The sequence below is a fragment of the Numida meleagris genome, chromosome 1 (genome assembly GCF_002078875.1).
Source record: "Numida meleagris isolate 19003 breed g44 Domestic line chromosome 1, NumMel1.0, whole genome shotgun sequence".
Taxonomy (NCBI): Eukaryota; Metazoa; Chordata; class Aves; order Galliformes; family Numididae; genus Numida; species Numida meleagris.
Window position 1 is genome coordinate 131,181,441 of NC_034409.1, and position 15,299 is coordinate 131,196,739.

The 15,299-nt window shown below is 44.4% G+C and overlaps 1 protein-coding gene across 7 annotated transcripts in view; it reads left to right on the forward strand.

Annotated features, from left to right (window-relative positions):
- The window catches only part of NPAS2 (neuronal PAS domain protein 2), a 99,535-nt gene that overhangs the window by 53,412 nt on the left and 30,824 nt on the right, over nt 1-15,299 (forward strand). For all 7 annotated transcript variants that reach the window (XM_021413348.1, XM_021413358.1, XM_021413338.1 and 4 more), the window contains 4 exons: nt 2,539-2,630; nt 5,844-5,933; nt 11,315-11,435; nt 12,373-12,486. In XM_021413348.1, the coding sequence (XP_021269023.1) occupies nt 2,539-2,630; nt 5,844-5,933; nt 11,315-11,435; nt 12,373-12,486 (417 nt within the window). The remainder of the gene's footprint in view (nt 1-2,538; nt 2,631-5,843; nt 5,934-11,314; nt 11,436-12,372; nt 12,487-15,299) is intronic.

The window sequence follows — 15,299 nt, forward strand, 5'->3', positions numbered from 1 at the left end:
AAGCTATGTCATGTTTGCAGAGCATGCAGTTGCTTGCAATTTTGGCCTTGGGAAGGCGGGAGCTTCTTTTAGGATGCACATGCAGTGACACAGAAGTGTCTCAGAAAGGTGCCCTCGCTGCAGAAATTCCTGATCCTGCTGCTCTAGCCCAGTTGGTCTCATTTCCAGTCGGCACGACGAGCACGCATGGAAGGCTCCCTGATGCATGCACATCCTTCAGCAGCAAAAACAGACTGATGAAGTGCTTCTGCTCTATAAAACAGGGCTAACATGGGGCCCTCTTGCTCTCCTTCCATGAGGGAGAGGCTGAGAATCTAGCAAGCAGCCGTGGGGAACATCCCTGGTCCCACAAAGTGGAGAGGGCTCTCATGGGCTGATGCACTGCACCACCTGGCTCGCCTTGCTCATCGGACATCTCCCACCCTGGAGGTGCTCTGTGGGAAGTGGAAAAGAACCAACTCTTGTATCATAACTCCCAACATAACGGAGTTGAAAATGCCAAACTTACTGAGGAAATAAATAAGGGCAGTGATTCTGTTGTTAGAGCAAAGTTTCACTTTAAATTAATTTTTTTCCCTTAGACAAGGTGATTTCATATGGGAAATCATGACTAGGGCATCTCAAAGTTTGATAATTATATATATCTATTCAAAAGTGACAGTAATACCTTTTTTTAGCTGCCCAAGACAGAGTAAAGCAAAGTGTGAGTATGCTTAGTTAGAAAAGCCAAGCAAAGAGCAGTCATACAAGCCTTGAAAAAGTGTAGACAAGTGTGGCTGATAGCCCAAATGATTTACTACAGAAGGCACTTCATTTCTAGAAGAACAACTGGGTAAAAGAAATCCAACAGTCATAAATCCTTCCACGGAAATTGGGTCAAACTGTGACTGGTTTTGTACACTTGCTAAAAACAGTAAATGTTATCTATTTTTAAACTAGATTAGTAGTCACACAATATAATACAAAGCATCACCATTTAAAAATGTTGATTATCTTCAGAGTAGTTTGGATCTGCTTTATTCAATCGTATTTCCCTTTCACTTAGTAGGCTAAACCAAGATTTTAGTTATAACAGAGGAGCGGGTCAATTTTTAGAATTTTTGGTTTCGTAAACAGTCTCTTTCTTTATAATCCACAGAATCTCCCAAATCTCAAGTAATTCTTCTAGCAGTTGATGTTTTGTGTATATCAGCTTTCCCAAGCTGAAAGCATCCTCTATTTTGAGACTACATAATACAAATCTGGCTGGGGCTGATCTCTACTTTTCTTTCCTCTGGTTTTCATGTCTCCATGTAAGACCATCCCAGCTGCCCATGTCAGCCCCAGCAGTGCAGAAAGCAAGCTGAACTTGCTGCGTCTCCACTCATCAAGCTGGAATGGGGCTTTCATTTATTTCTAGGAGACAATATGTACAGGCAACGTTATAAATTTACTCTCTTTAATAGCATTGAGCTATTTTCATTTCTCTGGCCAGTTTGCCTATGTGCTTGGAATAAGGAGCATTGGGTATTGCGTGCTCTGTAAGTGTTAATCAGTAGGATTAATTAGCGGGTGGTGCTGAAAGGAAAAGGCAGGCTGCACTCGGCATCCCCTCACTACCAGCGCTGAATGACAAAGCCCTTTTGGAGAAGCAGAGTGAGCAGTGAACAAAAACAGCACCAGACTCTGTAAATGATAAGATCCACCCCATAACATTGTCTGGCAAGTCTGGTTATGCATCTCTTGGGCAAAGCTAGCACAAGTCGCTGTTTTTTGGAGCTTACCACAGTGCACGCAGCTATCCCTGGTAGGGTGCCACGTTTCACTGCTACGTTGTGACTTGTCACCCTGGTGTTCCTGCACTCCACTCAGGCACCATGTGTCCACTGGCTTTGCTGACAGCACAACCATTCTCATGGGCACCCTCTGTGTGGGCGTGGAGGATGCCTATGCGGGCATGAGCATGGAAGACCTCCTTCAGGCAGGATTTGGGAGGAGACCCCAGTGCTCCAACCCTTACATTTCCCAAAATACAAGTGACACAGTGCCCATGTATCGCTTGCATTTTGGTGAATGGAGGAATTCATCTGGTGTTTGGGGTTATGGGGCTTCAGGGCTTCTCTGAAGGGATTTTCTTGCTGTTCCTCATTTGACACAGTAGCTGTAGGCTGAACTCTAGCTCCCAGGTGTCCCAATTTTGAGTCAGCACACTGTAAATACCAATTTGGAATGCGCCAAACCTCATCTTGATTTTAATTTCACGCAAAATGCTTTTATCTTTTGAACAATACTTAAGTAATGCTGACTGAGGCCAAGGGCTAGGTGAATACAAGCTCCCACAGAAGCTGGTTCAAGCTGAGTTGAGTAAAAACAGAGGAAAATACTTCAGGCTTGGGCCCAGTGTAGGCAGTCATTATTCTCTCTCTCTGAATGCAAAATTTGTACTTGAAAAATGAAATTTTTGAACATAGACGCAATTTCTACCTTTTCGTATATAGTCTTGCAAAATAGATGTTTCTTTGAATTTTAAAAAATGAAATGTCTTTTTTATTTGTCTAGAAGTCTCAGCACAGACGGAGATTTCTGAAATTCAGCAGGACTGGAAGCCTTCATTTCTCAGCAATGAGGAATTCACCCAGCTGATGTTGGAGGTGAACATGCCTATGGCTCTGCTAATTTTGTCTAGCACTTGTGGAAATGCCCATGCTTATAGAATAAATTGTGGTTTACAGCTCCAAAGAGGAGGTTTCAGGTACCACCATGTTTGCCCATCAAGCAAAGCCACTGCTTCAGCAAGGGATGGGAGTTGGCACGTAGTGCTGCTGCTCACCCTTGCACCAGCAGCACTATTGCTGCCACACCCTGCAAAGGTGCAGATGGAGCTCCAAGAAATGCAATCTAAAAGAGAGATTTGAATCACAGATTACATTTTGTTTTCACAACCAGAGGTGAGAGAAAGGGCACACAGCAGTTTTTCTCCTGATCTCGTAATGTGCTATTATTAATATTTATGCAAGAGTAGCACCTACAAAGCAGCAGTGTCGCGTCTCTTTAGTGCTAGGTGCTGTACAACCAGATAAAACCTGGCAGCTCCTGCAGGCTTGATGCAGTTAATACTTCCACTGTAATGAATTTCCAGGCCCTTATTAAGCACTTTTTATTCTAATAGAGAGCAGGGTTATTTTGCAATGATAGGTTTTAAATTATCTTTAAATTACACCATAGGTGCTTTTAACACTAGCTGGGATTTGAAGGGAGGTGACTCAATGGCGTTTATGCACGTTTTAGATGAAATGCAAATGAACTGCTAAAATGTATTTTTCTCTCTTAGTAACAGCTAGAACCTTCTTTAACAATGATCTTCATCCATAGTAAACACACTGAGGTTGGCTGAGATGGGATCCCACAGATTCAGGGTTGAGAGATGCTTTGCCCATGCTGTACCCACAACCACTGACTCCCTCTTTGGTGCTCAGGAGCATGATGTACACTGCTCCTTCAGACTACATTAAAAAAGTTCCCTCAGGAACCGAGATGTTGGTAGATGTCTTGTCTGTTGATTCTGCTTGTATCAGCCATGCAGTTTTAGAGTAAAACACTTGCTTTAAATTTTCCTAGTTTATAAATCAAATCATAGAATGGCCTGGGTTGAAAAGGACCTTAAAGTTTCAACCCTCTTGCTTTGTGCAGGGTTGCCAATCATTAGACCAGGCTGCCCAGAGCCACATCCAGCCTGGCCTTGAATGCCTCCAGGGACGGGGCATCCACAACCTCTCTGGGCAACCTATGCCAGTGCATCACCAGCCTCTGAGTGAAAGATCACCTTCCTGCTCCTCTGATTTTCCATGCCCTTCAAGATAACGTTGGGTACTGGGATATTCTGTTGAGACAGATGTTCAGTACTCCTTTTTTTCTTTTTTTTTTGCCTTTCCTCTAATCTTATTTTATTAGCATTTCGGCAAGACTGCTCAAAGTACTTCCTGCTTTGTTATCAATGAAAGGGAAGGATTTTTTCAAGCACTGATTCAAAAGTCGTATTTTACCACAGTACTACATCAACTTTCCTGAAAACAGCCCCTCTTTACTGAATGAAAAGTAAAGAAATTACATGCGAGTGGATACCAAGATCTGTTTGTTGGTCCATCCATGATTGTTGCAGCAGGAAAATCTTTGATGAGCCACATGCCATCTTCTCGGTGGAAGGGGACTGCAAGTAAATAAACACAGAATTATGTATGCACACATTAACTTGATTTTACCACAAAAGTCTGATGTGAGTCACTTTGTATGATTTGCATTGGATATGAAATAAAGACTAGATTTAAAAAAAAAATCCTTCACCATAGTAACATGCACGATCTAGCTGCCTTGTGAAACCACTGCTCTCTTCTGAGGGTTAACAGACATCATGCCTTTTAGAAAACAGCTTGAATGTACTATACTGAAGAAAAACATATCCTCTGCACTTAGATTAACGAAATCAAACTAACTATAGCAGCTGGAGGGTTTTCAGAAATGCTAAACACATACTCTTCTGCTGGGGTATAAGTTATTGACCTGCTTTTCAAAGGATTGTAGCACCAGCAGATTCCCATTGACTTAAATAGTTGTGGGTGCTCAGCATTCTCTGGAAAAAGGAACATATGTTTGTGTCTTTATTCAAGGCTTTGTGCTCTCCTGTTTTTTTACCAAACAATTAGCATTTCTAGTGTTCTCAGAATTCTTTCCCTTATTGAAGTCAGCAGGGGAGAAAGATGTTCTGCAGCTCACAGGATCCAAGCCTGGCTTGGAGGGGTGCCCAGATTTGCAGGGAAGGTTTGTGACCCAGTGCCACCACTACCGGGCTGCTGGCCACACACCTGTCTTTGGAGTACACCTGAAACTTTCAGTCCTGCTCGCGGCACTTGTGCTGCTCCAATGGGGCAGTCAGCACCAGATCCAAATCACTTGTAACCTGGCAGAGAGGGCACTCAGCCACTCCACCTGAAGGCACTTTGCCAGTGGCTCCTTGGTAACGATGAGAAGGTTTTAATATTGTCTCTAAGCGCCTGCTACTGACTGAATTTTTGAGCGGTTCTGATCGGGGTAGGTGAAATGTTGCTTTAAATCTAGAAATCTACCTAGGTTTAACTTAGAAGAAGGTTGAGCTTCAAGCTTTGTGGCTCAAATAAAGAAGGAACTAATTTTGAAAGTGAAATTGCTGCTGTGTAGAGGACTGGGATAAGGCATTCCCTTCAGTGCTGGGCATGAGGGGGCTCACCACAAGGTGGGACCTGAGTGGGGAAGGAGCTCTGCAGAAGGGGGAATTTCTCTTGGAATGAGTAATCCAGTACCATGACCTTTAGAATAAATCACTCAATTAAAAGTCAGACTAAGGATTATTTGATCATTTGCATTGCTTTTAATTACATGAAAGCCCAGTAATATACAACGTTACATTAATACAAACTGAGATTTATGGGTTTTGCAGAGAACTACCATTTTGAGATAGGACTGCATCCTTTCATCGTCCTTTGATATTTACACAGAGCTCAAATGTTCATTTTAATAACTTCCAAGGGATCCAGTCTTAGTCATTTTGCATTATTAAAATGTGTGATTAATTTAAAAACCGAGACATGAAATATTCCTGTGAGCCCTTTGTTGCTTCAATAGTAGGTTTTAGTAGACTACAAAGAGCGTTGTAAAAGTTAAATCAGACTGTAAAATCAGAGAATTACTGTTCTGCAACGTGAGATAACATTCCTACGACTCAACAACAATACGGTGCTGGAGTAAAACAGTTTTGATCAACATGCAGTGAGACATGCTGTTTACCCCCCTCTTCCCTACTAAAGCACTTTCCACTTGCGTGTTTTCCTTAGGCGTTGGACGGCTTCATCATAGCAGTAACCACAGGTGGGAGCATCATCTACGTGTCTGACAGCATCACACCTCTTCTAGGGCATTTACCAGTGAGTAACTCTGGCACAAGCTTTTTTCTACTAAAAACCATAGCATTGGGCTCAGCCGTGTTAGACACAGGAGGGTGGGAGGTGGGGTGAGGGGATGTTTTCTTTCAAATTCAGGGAGAGTTTTTGTCCCTACGTTACGCCAGTTGCTGATGTTGATCGTCTCTGCACCCTCTCAGTGTGATTCACACAGTTCAGGTTTTTGTTGCTATGAGGCACTTGGGTTTGAATGGAAAAAGCTCTGTGGGAATCCTCTGGTCAGGGGAGGGATGGGTTGACCTGGCTGATCTTCTCCATCTCTGATTTCTAAGCCAGTTCAGTCCGGCAAGGAGCTTGTTAAGGGCCTTATTCTGCTCCAGGGAGGTAAAAGACACATAAACCCCATTGCATTCAGAGGGGCAGGAGGTAGACGGAGACTGTTCCCCTACCTGAGCTGCTGGTGGAGATGCTGCTGTGAATGCAGCAGAGATGGGCTGCGCTGGATCCTGCTTCTGTTCTTAAGGCTGCTCTGGGAGGAATGGTGCAGTAATGAAGGATTAATCCAAACACTCATTGTTTGGTAGCTCAGTCTCAAATAAATGCATGCCCAGGAGAAAACAATAGCTGCCAAGTCATTATTTCATCGCCACCATTCCCATGTTCTTCAGAAAATTACAATTATTTTTATCTTGTTTACTTTTTCACCAAATACGTGCTATGTTTCCACCCAGCCAAATGTATTCCACACTACCTTGCTGTAGTACGAACAAAAATTATTTTTTTCTGAGGCGAAAGGAACTTGATAAAAGACGGCAGCTCCTGGTAAATGCAAGAATATTGCTATGCAACAACAGATTGAACTGAATCTATCTACTCCAGTTTTCTTTAATCCTCAACAGTTGAAAACCCAGTGGCTGACTATTTTCTGACATTTGTCTTCAAATCAAAGGCAGAGAGAACATTGTCCTGCATGCAAACTGCTGTGTTTTCATACGCTTACTGATTTACGGGGAGCTGTCGGAGTGGGTCCAGAGGAAGGCCACAGAAATGATCAGAGGGCTGGAGCACCTCTCCTGTGAAGAAAGGCCGAGGGAGCTGGGCTTGTTTAGCTTGGAGAAGAGAAGGCTCCAGGGAGACCTCATTGTGGCCTTCCACTGCATGAAGGGAGCATATAAATAGGAGAGAGACCGACTTTTTCCACTATCTGATAGCGATAGGACAACGGAGGAATGGTTTTAAAATAAAAGAAGGATATTTAGGTTAGATTTTAGGCAGAAATGCTCTACTCAGAGCGCAGTGAGGCCCTGGCACAGGCTGCCCAGAGAACCCCATCTCTGGTGGTGCTCGAGGCCAGGTTGGATGGGGCCCTGGGCAGCCTGAGCTGGTGGGGGCAGTCCTGTCCTTCCAAACATTGATCTTAGTGGACATGGTAGATCTGCTGCAGGAAATTACCTCTTCAGGAGGACCACCGATGTCAGACCCTTTCCAAAAAACAGCAGGCTTACCTCCATAACTGCTCCCATCAAAGCAGCACATAGCAGCCAGGGTCAGGAACCAGCCTGGAGGCAGCTGCAGAAGTCCCACAGAGCTCAGGGCTGACAGAGCAATAGCGGCCAAACCCTGCCCCACCAGTCTGCACCTGCGGAGCATGCTGCGCAAGCTGAGCAAACAGGGACGGTTTCTGCCAGCACGAGGTGTGCAAATTATGCTCATGTGGACTGTGGGGCTCATGGGCCATTTTAGCCCTTTTGCTGTCCTTTCTGTTTGTCTTCTGAAGTTGTAAAACTGATCAGAGTACTTTCTGGAAAATCTACATCAGTTACTTTGTTTACCTTCAGAATCTATAGGTAAGCTACGTTCAGTCACTGTTGGAGGGACAAAATACCAATTCTTCCTCCTCTGTGAATGCAGAGGAAAAAAAAGATACTGTGTAAATCTGCTGGTCTGAGCACAGAAGGGAAGGCACAATTGGGCAGAGTGCAAAGCAGGGCTCTCTGAGGGCCCCTATCCACAAATCTGATGTATTTTCTGTCATTAAAATCATGGAAGACTCTGGTGCTGAGAGTAAATATATCCAATTCTCTTTTATTCAGCTTCCCTAAGTTCCATGGAGCGTTTTCAGATGCCAGCTGCCTCTGTGGTAATTCTAAATAGTCTATTATTGCAAGATTTGGAGACTTCTTCCAGGGTCAGCTGATGTGAAGAGAGGTTTAGTTAATGTGGTTAGACTGACTGTAGTTAAAGTGAACTACTGTAAATCTGGTCACAACTCAAAGCATTTAGCATCAGCTGATACACTACACCCCCAAAACCATGCAGGTCTTGGGAATGGGGTCACCCCTGCCCCTTCTTACAGGCTTTGCTTGATGAAACAGCTAAATGCAGATGGCAGAGTGACAATTTCCAACCCACAGGAGGAAACACTGCTTTCTTTCTCCTGGACTCGGGCAAAAGGTGCTGCACCTGCTCACTGACCAAGGACAGTGGTGGGTGCTTCAGCTAAACATCAGGGCTTACAGAGCTGCTCACTGCAGAGCAGTTGGACAAAGCTGCAAGTGTTCCCCCCCAACCCCTGCATTTTTGTCTGTGGTGATTACATTTTTTTCCCTGTCTCCTGTCACCTTTTTGTCATGGCACCAGCTGGCTGCTCTTTGGGTCTGGTACAAAATGAGCTCTGAGGAGCTTGCGTGACATTTCCTACAGCTCCAGTGAGACTCTGGTATATTTACTCCCTTCTTTATTTTTGGCCTGTCAATATGCTTCTGATTGGCAAATTGATTCAAGAATATTGTTGTATTCCTGAGTTGGATGAGATCCAGAAGTTGCTCTGTGCACTGCTCCACAGGTGTGCCTGACCTCTCCAATGGGAAGAGCTGTGAAACACGTGAAGAAGGAGATTCTATCTGTTTTTCCTAGGAAAAAAAAAAAAAAGAAAGAAAGAAAGAAGAAAAAGTTGGTGTATGCCAATAGAAAAGATGCAAAACAAGCATTAAATTTTGGACATGGTACACGATGGAGGCAAACATAGCCTCAGCTGTCCTGTGGTTCTGTGCTGCCCTTTGTCTCCATAATGCCAGGACTTGCGAACTAGTGAAATCAATGAATAGATGGCACCCCTGGCAGCAGGATGTTCTGACAGTCGTGTTGAACAAGCCCTCCAGGAACTCCTACCATACACATAATCACAGGTCCCTATGGATATGATCCTAAACAGAAGGGATACTGCAAAACTTGATCTCAATATGGAGACAAAGGGCAGCACAGAACCACAGGATGGCTGATGCTGGCAGTGCCCTCTGGGTCCCTCAGGCCCAACCCCTCTCTAGCAGGGCCACCCAGAGCAGGGTGCCCTGGGCCATAGAGATCTCCAAGGAGGAGACTGCACAGCCTCTGGGCAGCCTGTGCCAGTGCTCTGTCACCAGCACAGAAGTGCTCCTGGTGTTCAGGGGGAACCTCCTGTGCTCCACTTTGTGCCCATGGCCTCCTGATCTGGCACTGGGCACCTCTGAAAGTGCATCCCCGGGTCACCAACAAAGCAGTAATGAATGTGAGGAGCGATGACAGCTCACATCAGGTGCAGAGATGGGCTGCATCTAGCGGTGAGCAGGTCCTTCCAGCCCTCCCACAGCTACTGCTGAGTGGATGGGAGAGTAATTAACCCTCATGACACCTGTGCGAGACTGGTGGATAAGCATCATTATCTACCGTTTACAGGTAAAAAAGGATTGGGAAGGAAAATTACTTTTCTGAGACTGTGCCATAAGCCTTGAACTGCACTCAGCACAGCAGTTTTCCTTCAGATGTTCTTGCTTCATATACTCAAAATTACATGGACAATGTAATATATTTTGTGTGACTATAATGTGAATGTATATATAAAAACCTGTATCACATGCAGTATCAATGAGTTGTGTATTAAAGAGGTATATATTGAAGTCACAAAAATAATTTTCAAGTATTCTTCACAAAAGGAATATTCAAGTAATGAGCACACTCAGTGAATACTTGTAACTGAATAAATTAATATATTTTCACATCAAGGTAAGGGTACAAACTGTCCCACTCTAACTTTTGGAGTATATTCACTGCATTTCCCTACCCTAAATAGGAATTACACAGAGAACAGCAGGCATGGGTGGAAAGCAGAGGGAATCCAAAGCGTAATCTTAAGTAAATACATGAATAAATGATGATGATTAATAACTTGCCAGTCTCATACAGGGCTAACACATTTTCAGCACAAACGTGCAGTCTGCTAGCAGCTGCTCTGATGACACAGCTCAGTATGCCAGCTTAGCCCAAGGTGGTCTCCAGTGAGATGAGCACAAGTTAATGCCATTAGAGGGTTACTTTACCTCAAAACTTCCTTTCAGGTAGGCTTGTCAAGCATTATGTTGGCCACTGCACTGAATACAGGAAGATGTTTTTCTTGGCAACCTTGTGACATACTCTTTGTCTTATCCATCATGGGCCAGTTATAGCCTTGTACAGAAATGGATACCTCTTTCTGTTCCCAAATCCCCATACCAGTGAGTAGCTCTCACTTGCTGTTGGGTGCATTTTGGGTTCCTACCCCCTGGCCACAAGGCTGGAAACACCTGGACATTCAGCTCCAGAGGGCTTGTGCTGGTGGCACCATGAATTCATGGAATCACTGAGGCTGGAAAAGACCACTTAGATCATCTAGGCTGTCATCCCACCCCCAGCATGCCCACTGTCCATGTCCCTCAGTGCCACATCCACATGGTTCTTGAACACCTCCAGGGACAGTGACTCCACCACCTCCCTGGACAGCCTATGCCAGTACCTCACCACTCTTTCTGAGAAGAAATTCTTCCCAGTATCCAACCTGAACCTCCCCTGGTGCAACTTAAGGCCATTCCCTCTCATCCTATCTTTAGTACTGCATGAGAAGAGGCCAACCCTCACCACTCCACAACCTCCCTTCAGATAGTTATAGAGAGCGATAAGGTCTCCCCTGAGCCTTCTCTTCTCCAGACTGAACAATCCCAGCTCCCTCAGTTGCTCCTCATAAGACCTGTGCTCCAGACCCCTCACAGCTTTGTTGCCCTTCTCTGGACACACTCCTTGGCCTTGATGTCTTTCTTGCAGTGAGGGGCCCAAAACTGAACAAAGCATTGAGGTGCGGCCTCACCAGTGCTGAGTACAGAGGGACAATCACCTCCCTGCTCCTACTGACTGCACTATTTCTGGTACCATCCAGGATGCCATTGGACTTCTTGGCCGCAAATTCCCCATCCTAGGGGACTGCCACTGCTACAAAGTGATGTCCGTGGCAGAACATCTCCTGAAGAAAGGAGTCGACATGCAATGTGAATGTTATGGCGGTGCCTGTCGTGAAATTGCTGTTTTTTCTCAATATTTCTGTTGGTTTGTTTTTGCAGTGTGATGTCTTGGATCAGAACTTGTTAAATTTCCTCCCGGAACAAGAACATTCAGAAATTTATAAGATGTTATCTTCCTGTATGCTTATGACAGATTCTGCCTCATCGGATTATCTAAAAAGTAAGTTTTATTTTATCTTTCCCAGTAAATCAAAAATCGTGGGTAGGATAAAAAACTTCTCACAGAAGGAGGTTTTTTTTACAAGGCATGCAGTATGAAACTGATGTTCATAGCATTTCAAAAGGATCTTGCCACCTGGCATGACCTTTTGGTACTATTTTTAAATGAAACTCATTGCATTTATTTTACTAGGCTAAGTCTACTTGCAGTTGTGTTAATTATTAAATATAGCATCTTTTGAGACAGCTGAGGAAAATAGGTTAGCCAGTGGTAACAGTTTGCCTGAGACAAATCACATCTTAATTGATATTTCAGCCCATTAAAATAAGATGCTGTTCAGAGATATCCTAGCGGTGCATACCTTTGTTTTGCATTATAGCTGAAAAGTAGCTGTAAAATCATCATAATTCTTTTTCAAATTGAATTTTATTTTTCTTAAAAATCCTTTTATTTGCCTCAACCTTGTTCACTCTAGGAGGTAAGATGAAGGACAACAGAAAGCACACAATAATGTGAGATGTACAGCTGCTTAATCTACTGCATACATAAAACCTGCAGCTGATAGTTAATATGCTGAAGTTAATTTAATAGATTTTTTGAAGTAATTAGGTATAGTTTTCCAATGCAAGATGTAAAACAGCTGTGAGTCATGAAAAGCCTAGACAGAAAAAAAGCCATAGCTGTAGGATCCTGTTCTCTACTTCAATACACGGACGTTGTGTCAGTGTAACTCCTATGGTGAAGACGGTCTAAGAGAACAGGCCAACATAGGTCAGCTGCACATAGAGCTCTTGCAGAGGCTCTGGCCCTGCCATTTTGTGCACCTTGGTGCATAGGACTCTGAGTGGTAACACACTGCTCTTGTGCTGCAAGATTGGGGTTGTGTTTAGCTTAAATAGTATATTTATTTCTTCTTCTTCTTCTTTTAACAATCCAGCTGATAATGAACTAGAGTTTTATTGTCATCTTCTGAGAGGAAGTTTGAACCCAAAGGAATTTCCAACATATGAATACATAAAATTTGTAGGAAATTTTCGGTCTTACAGCAATGGTAAGCTTTAATCGTTGTATAAATGTTACTTTAGCTATGTAAAATAAACTGTAAGTATTGTTCCATTGAACAACACAGGCTTGTACTGAAAGGGCTGTTTGTAATGATGTGGGGCAGATTTCGCTTCACATGGACCTAACAGCCAATTTGAAAAAGCTGGATGAGAAGTGGCCAAAATTGTGTCAGTTCCTGTTGCTCGTGCCCTTTGCTTGCTCTGAATGCTGGGCAAATTTGCAAATACTGCCACCTTCAGAGGAGGGTTGGGTTGTGCTCCCCAGTACTGCGATTTAAGGCTGTACCCATTAGCTACACAAGAGAAGTGCCATCCTATCTACTGTCTTACATGGAACACAAATCCCAGCCTGTGCCAGAGGCAATAGCCTACCAGATTTGCCCTCTCATCCCCATAGGGCCATTCTGGGGAAGAGCAACAGTGCAGTGCCCTGAGGCCTCCTCTCAGGCTGCCATTTCCCACTCCTCCCCAGCACTGCAGAGCCTGATACCACAGCGCAGGGAGAGAAATGCACTTGGCACAGCCTGCATTGCAGAATGGTCATCCTTAGGAAACAGTCTTTCAAGGGACGAGGGGCAGATTTCTAGCTCGTGTGATCCCTAACAAACAGATTGCTCCATGGTTATTAGTGTTCAGAAATGAAATATTCTTTTATCTCTTTCTCCTCTCCTGCCTGCCTGAGTTTGCTGTAGTTACTTGTCTGATTGAACTCTGGAGTGGCATTTCAAAAGTTGCTGGTATTGCTCCAAATAGGTCATCCTCAGCAAAAATTCCCCACTGTGCTTTCCAGAAACCGCACACCACACTGTGAAGAAATGTCCCTGTCCCCATTTAACTTTCTGGTCTTGAGCCACGCGACTAGAATAGAAACCTACGTGCAGCATGGAGGCATGTATTTCTTGCTTGGTGCCATACGGTTTGGGGCTGTATTTGTATAAAAATGCAACCACCAGTATGCTTTCTAGTTTGAATGGAGCAAAATGCGGCCGCGTGGCAGACGCACGCACCAAGCTGTTCTGTTTTCTAGAGCAGAAACCGGATTTCAGGTGCTGACTCATAAGGATACATTTCTGCCAGGGGAATTTCTGATCCATTTTCTCAAGGATTCTCAGCCTTTTATTTTCATGTGACCTTAAAATTGCCCTCTTCCCTGTTAGGATTTCACATCCCTGCATTTGGATCAGTGGCTATTTCTCAGAAGAAAGATAAAACTTGCATTTTTCTGCTGCTCCAGATACCTCCCCTAGCTAAATGCATACAAACTAAATGCGAGCATATTGATTTCAGAAGACACCAAATCATTTTGCAAGGACCCCAGCTTATAGCTCACAAATAAGACACGTGCTTCCTGCTTCAATTTTCTGCTTTTTCTTGCATGTGCCACTTTTCTCTAAATCCTCCGCTTCATGTCACCTCTTCCAATTTCTCCCTGATTTGCTGCAGACGGACTCTCTGGTCAGGAGGGAGGGCACAGCACTTGTCCCTGGTCTGTGAGATGGTGCTCCCTCTCCCCATTGCAGAGGCTAGGCTACGATAAAAAAAAAGAGGTAGCAGAGCACAGAAATTGCAAATTAGGCTTAATTAGCTGGAGATGTTCCTTATGAATGTATTCAAGAATGCTTTTCCCTGTAGCTTTTCACAGCAGTGGAAGTGTGAGCATGTTTTTACGCATGGGAGACGGATACAGGATGTTCTTCTCTAAATACAAATTTCTGCTGCTCCCTTTTAGCTGCCCAATGCCAAATTTTACCTTTGTTTTTCTGCAATTTGCTGAGCATTTCCTGAGCCTGCTCTGCCTGCATGGCCCTGCTGCCCCAGCACAGGGTCTTCCCAGAACGCTAAGATGTCTCATTCCCACTGAGCTAGTGTTGTGGTAGGGATGGTCCTAATGACAGTCCTAACCTCTTCCTCTCAAGCTTCATTGAGTGTTTTGAAGTACGGGCAGGTACATTTTTGGCCTCTTTAACAGAAATGTCGCTAGTTTTATCCTACTTCCATGTAACCTTTTATATAACCTCTCTTGAATTCCTTTCTCAGACTTGTTTTATTCTTGTTCATTGCTGACACAGCAGCAGTGCTTAGGGGAAGAGGGTGATGTGTGTTGGGGTCTCAGAGTCGTTGTCCCCTTCCTTCTCTCTCGTACCTTCTCTGTTACTTATGGCTGAGAACATCATATAGGGATGGGTTTGAATGGATTAAATTGAAGGACTGAGACTTAGACAGTCTTAGGGGCTTAGCTGCTCTCCCTAACTTCATCGGGAGCTGTGGGGCTAATTCCCTCTTCAGCTTTAAAGGCCGTTTTACTGTAACACTGAGATGCCAATGAGATTTATTTATTTTTGCTAAAGCAGAACAGATACCTGATTTATACCCTGGTGACTTGTCACCAGGGTTGCTACTGGGGATCCAGACCTTGCATAGCCTGCATGAAGCCTGTGTAGGAGTAACTTTACTCCATCCTGGAAGGGAGATGGTGCAGGGCAGGGAGATGTACATGCAGCTCCCAGAAACTGCCAGTGAAGTTCACATTGCTGCCGGCATGTGTTCATTCTTTCAGAAGAACACCGTCCCTAGAGCTCTCAGCTCAGCTACAGCTAGAGGCGAGAGGAGCTGCTCCAGCCCGAGCCAGGTTCACAGCAGCATCTACCTAGGCTGGTTCTGGGCATGGTTCTGCGCTCTGTTATACCTACTGCACAGGCAGCTGTCTCTGCACCAAGGGATGTGGCACAAGCTGCCTACACAGGAGTGAACCCCCTTGAATTAGCTGTGCCTAGGCAAGAGGGGCCCAGCAGCCAAGCAA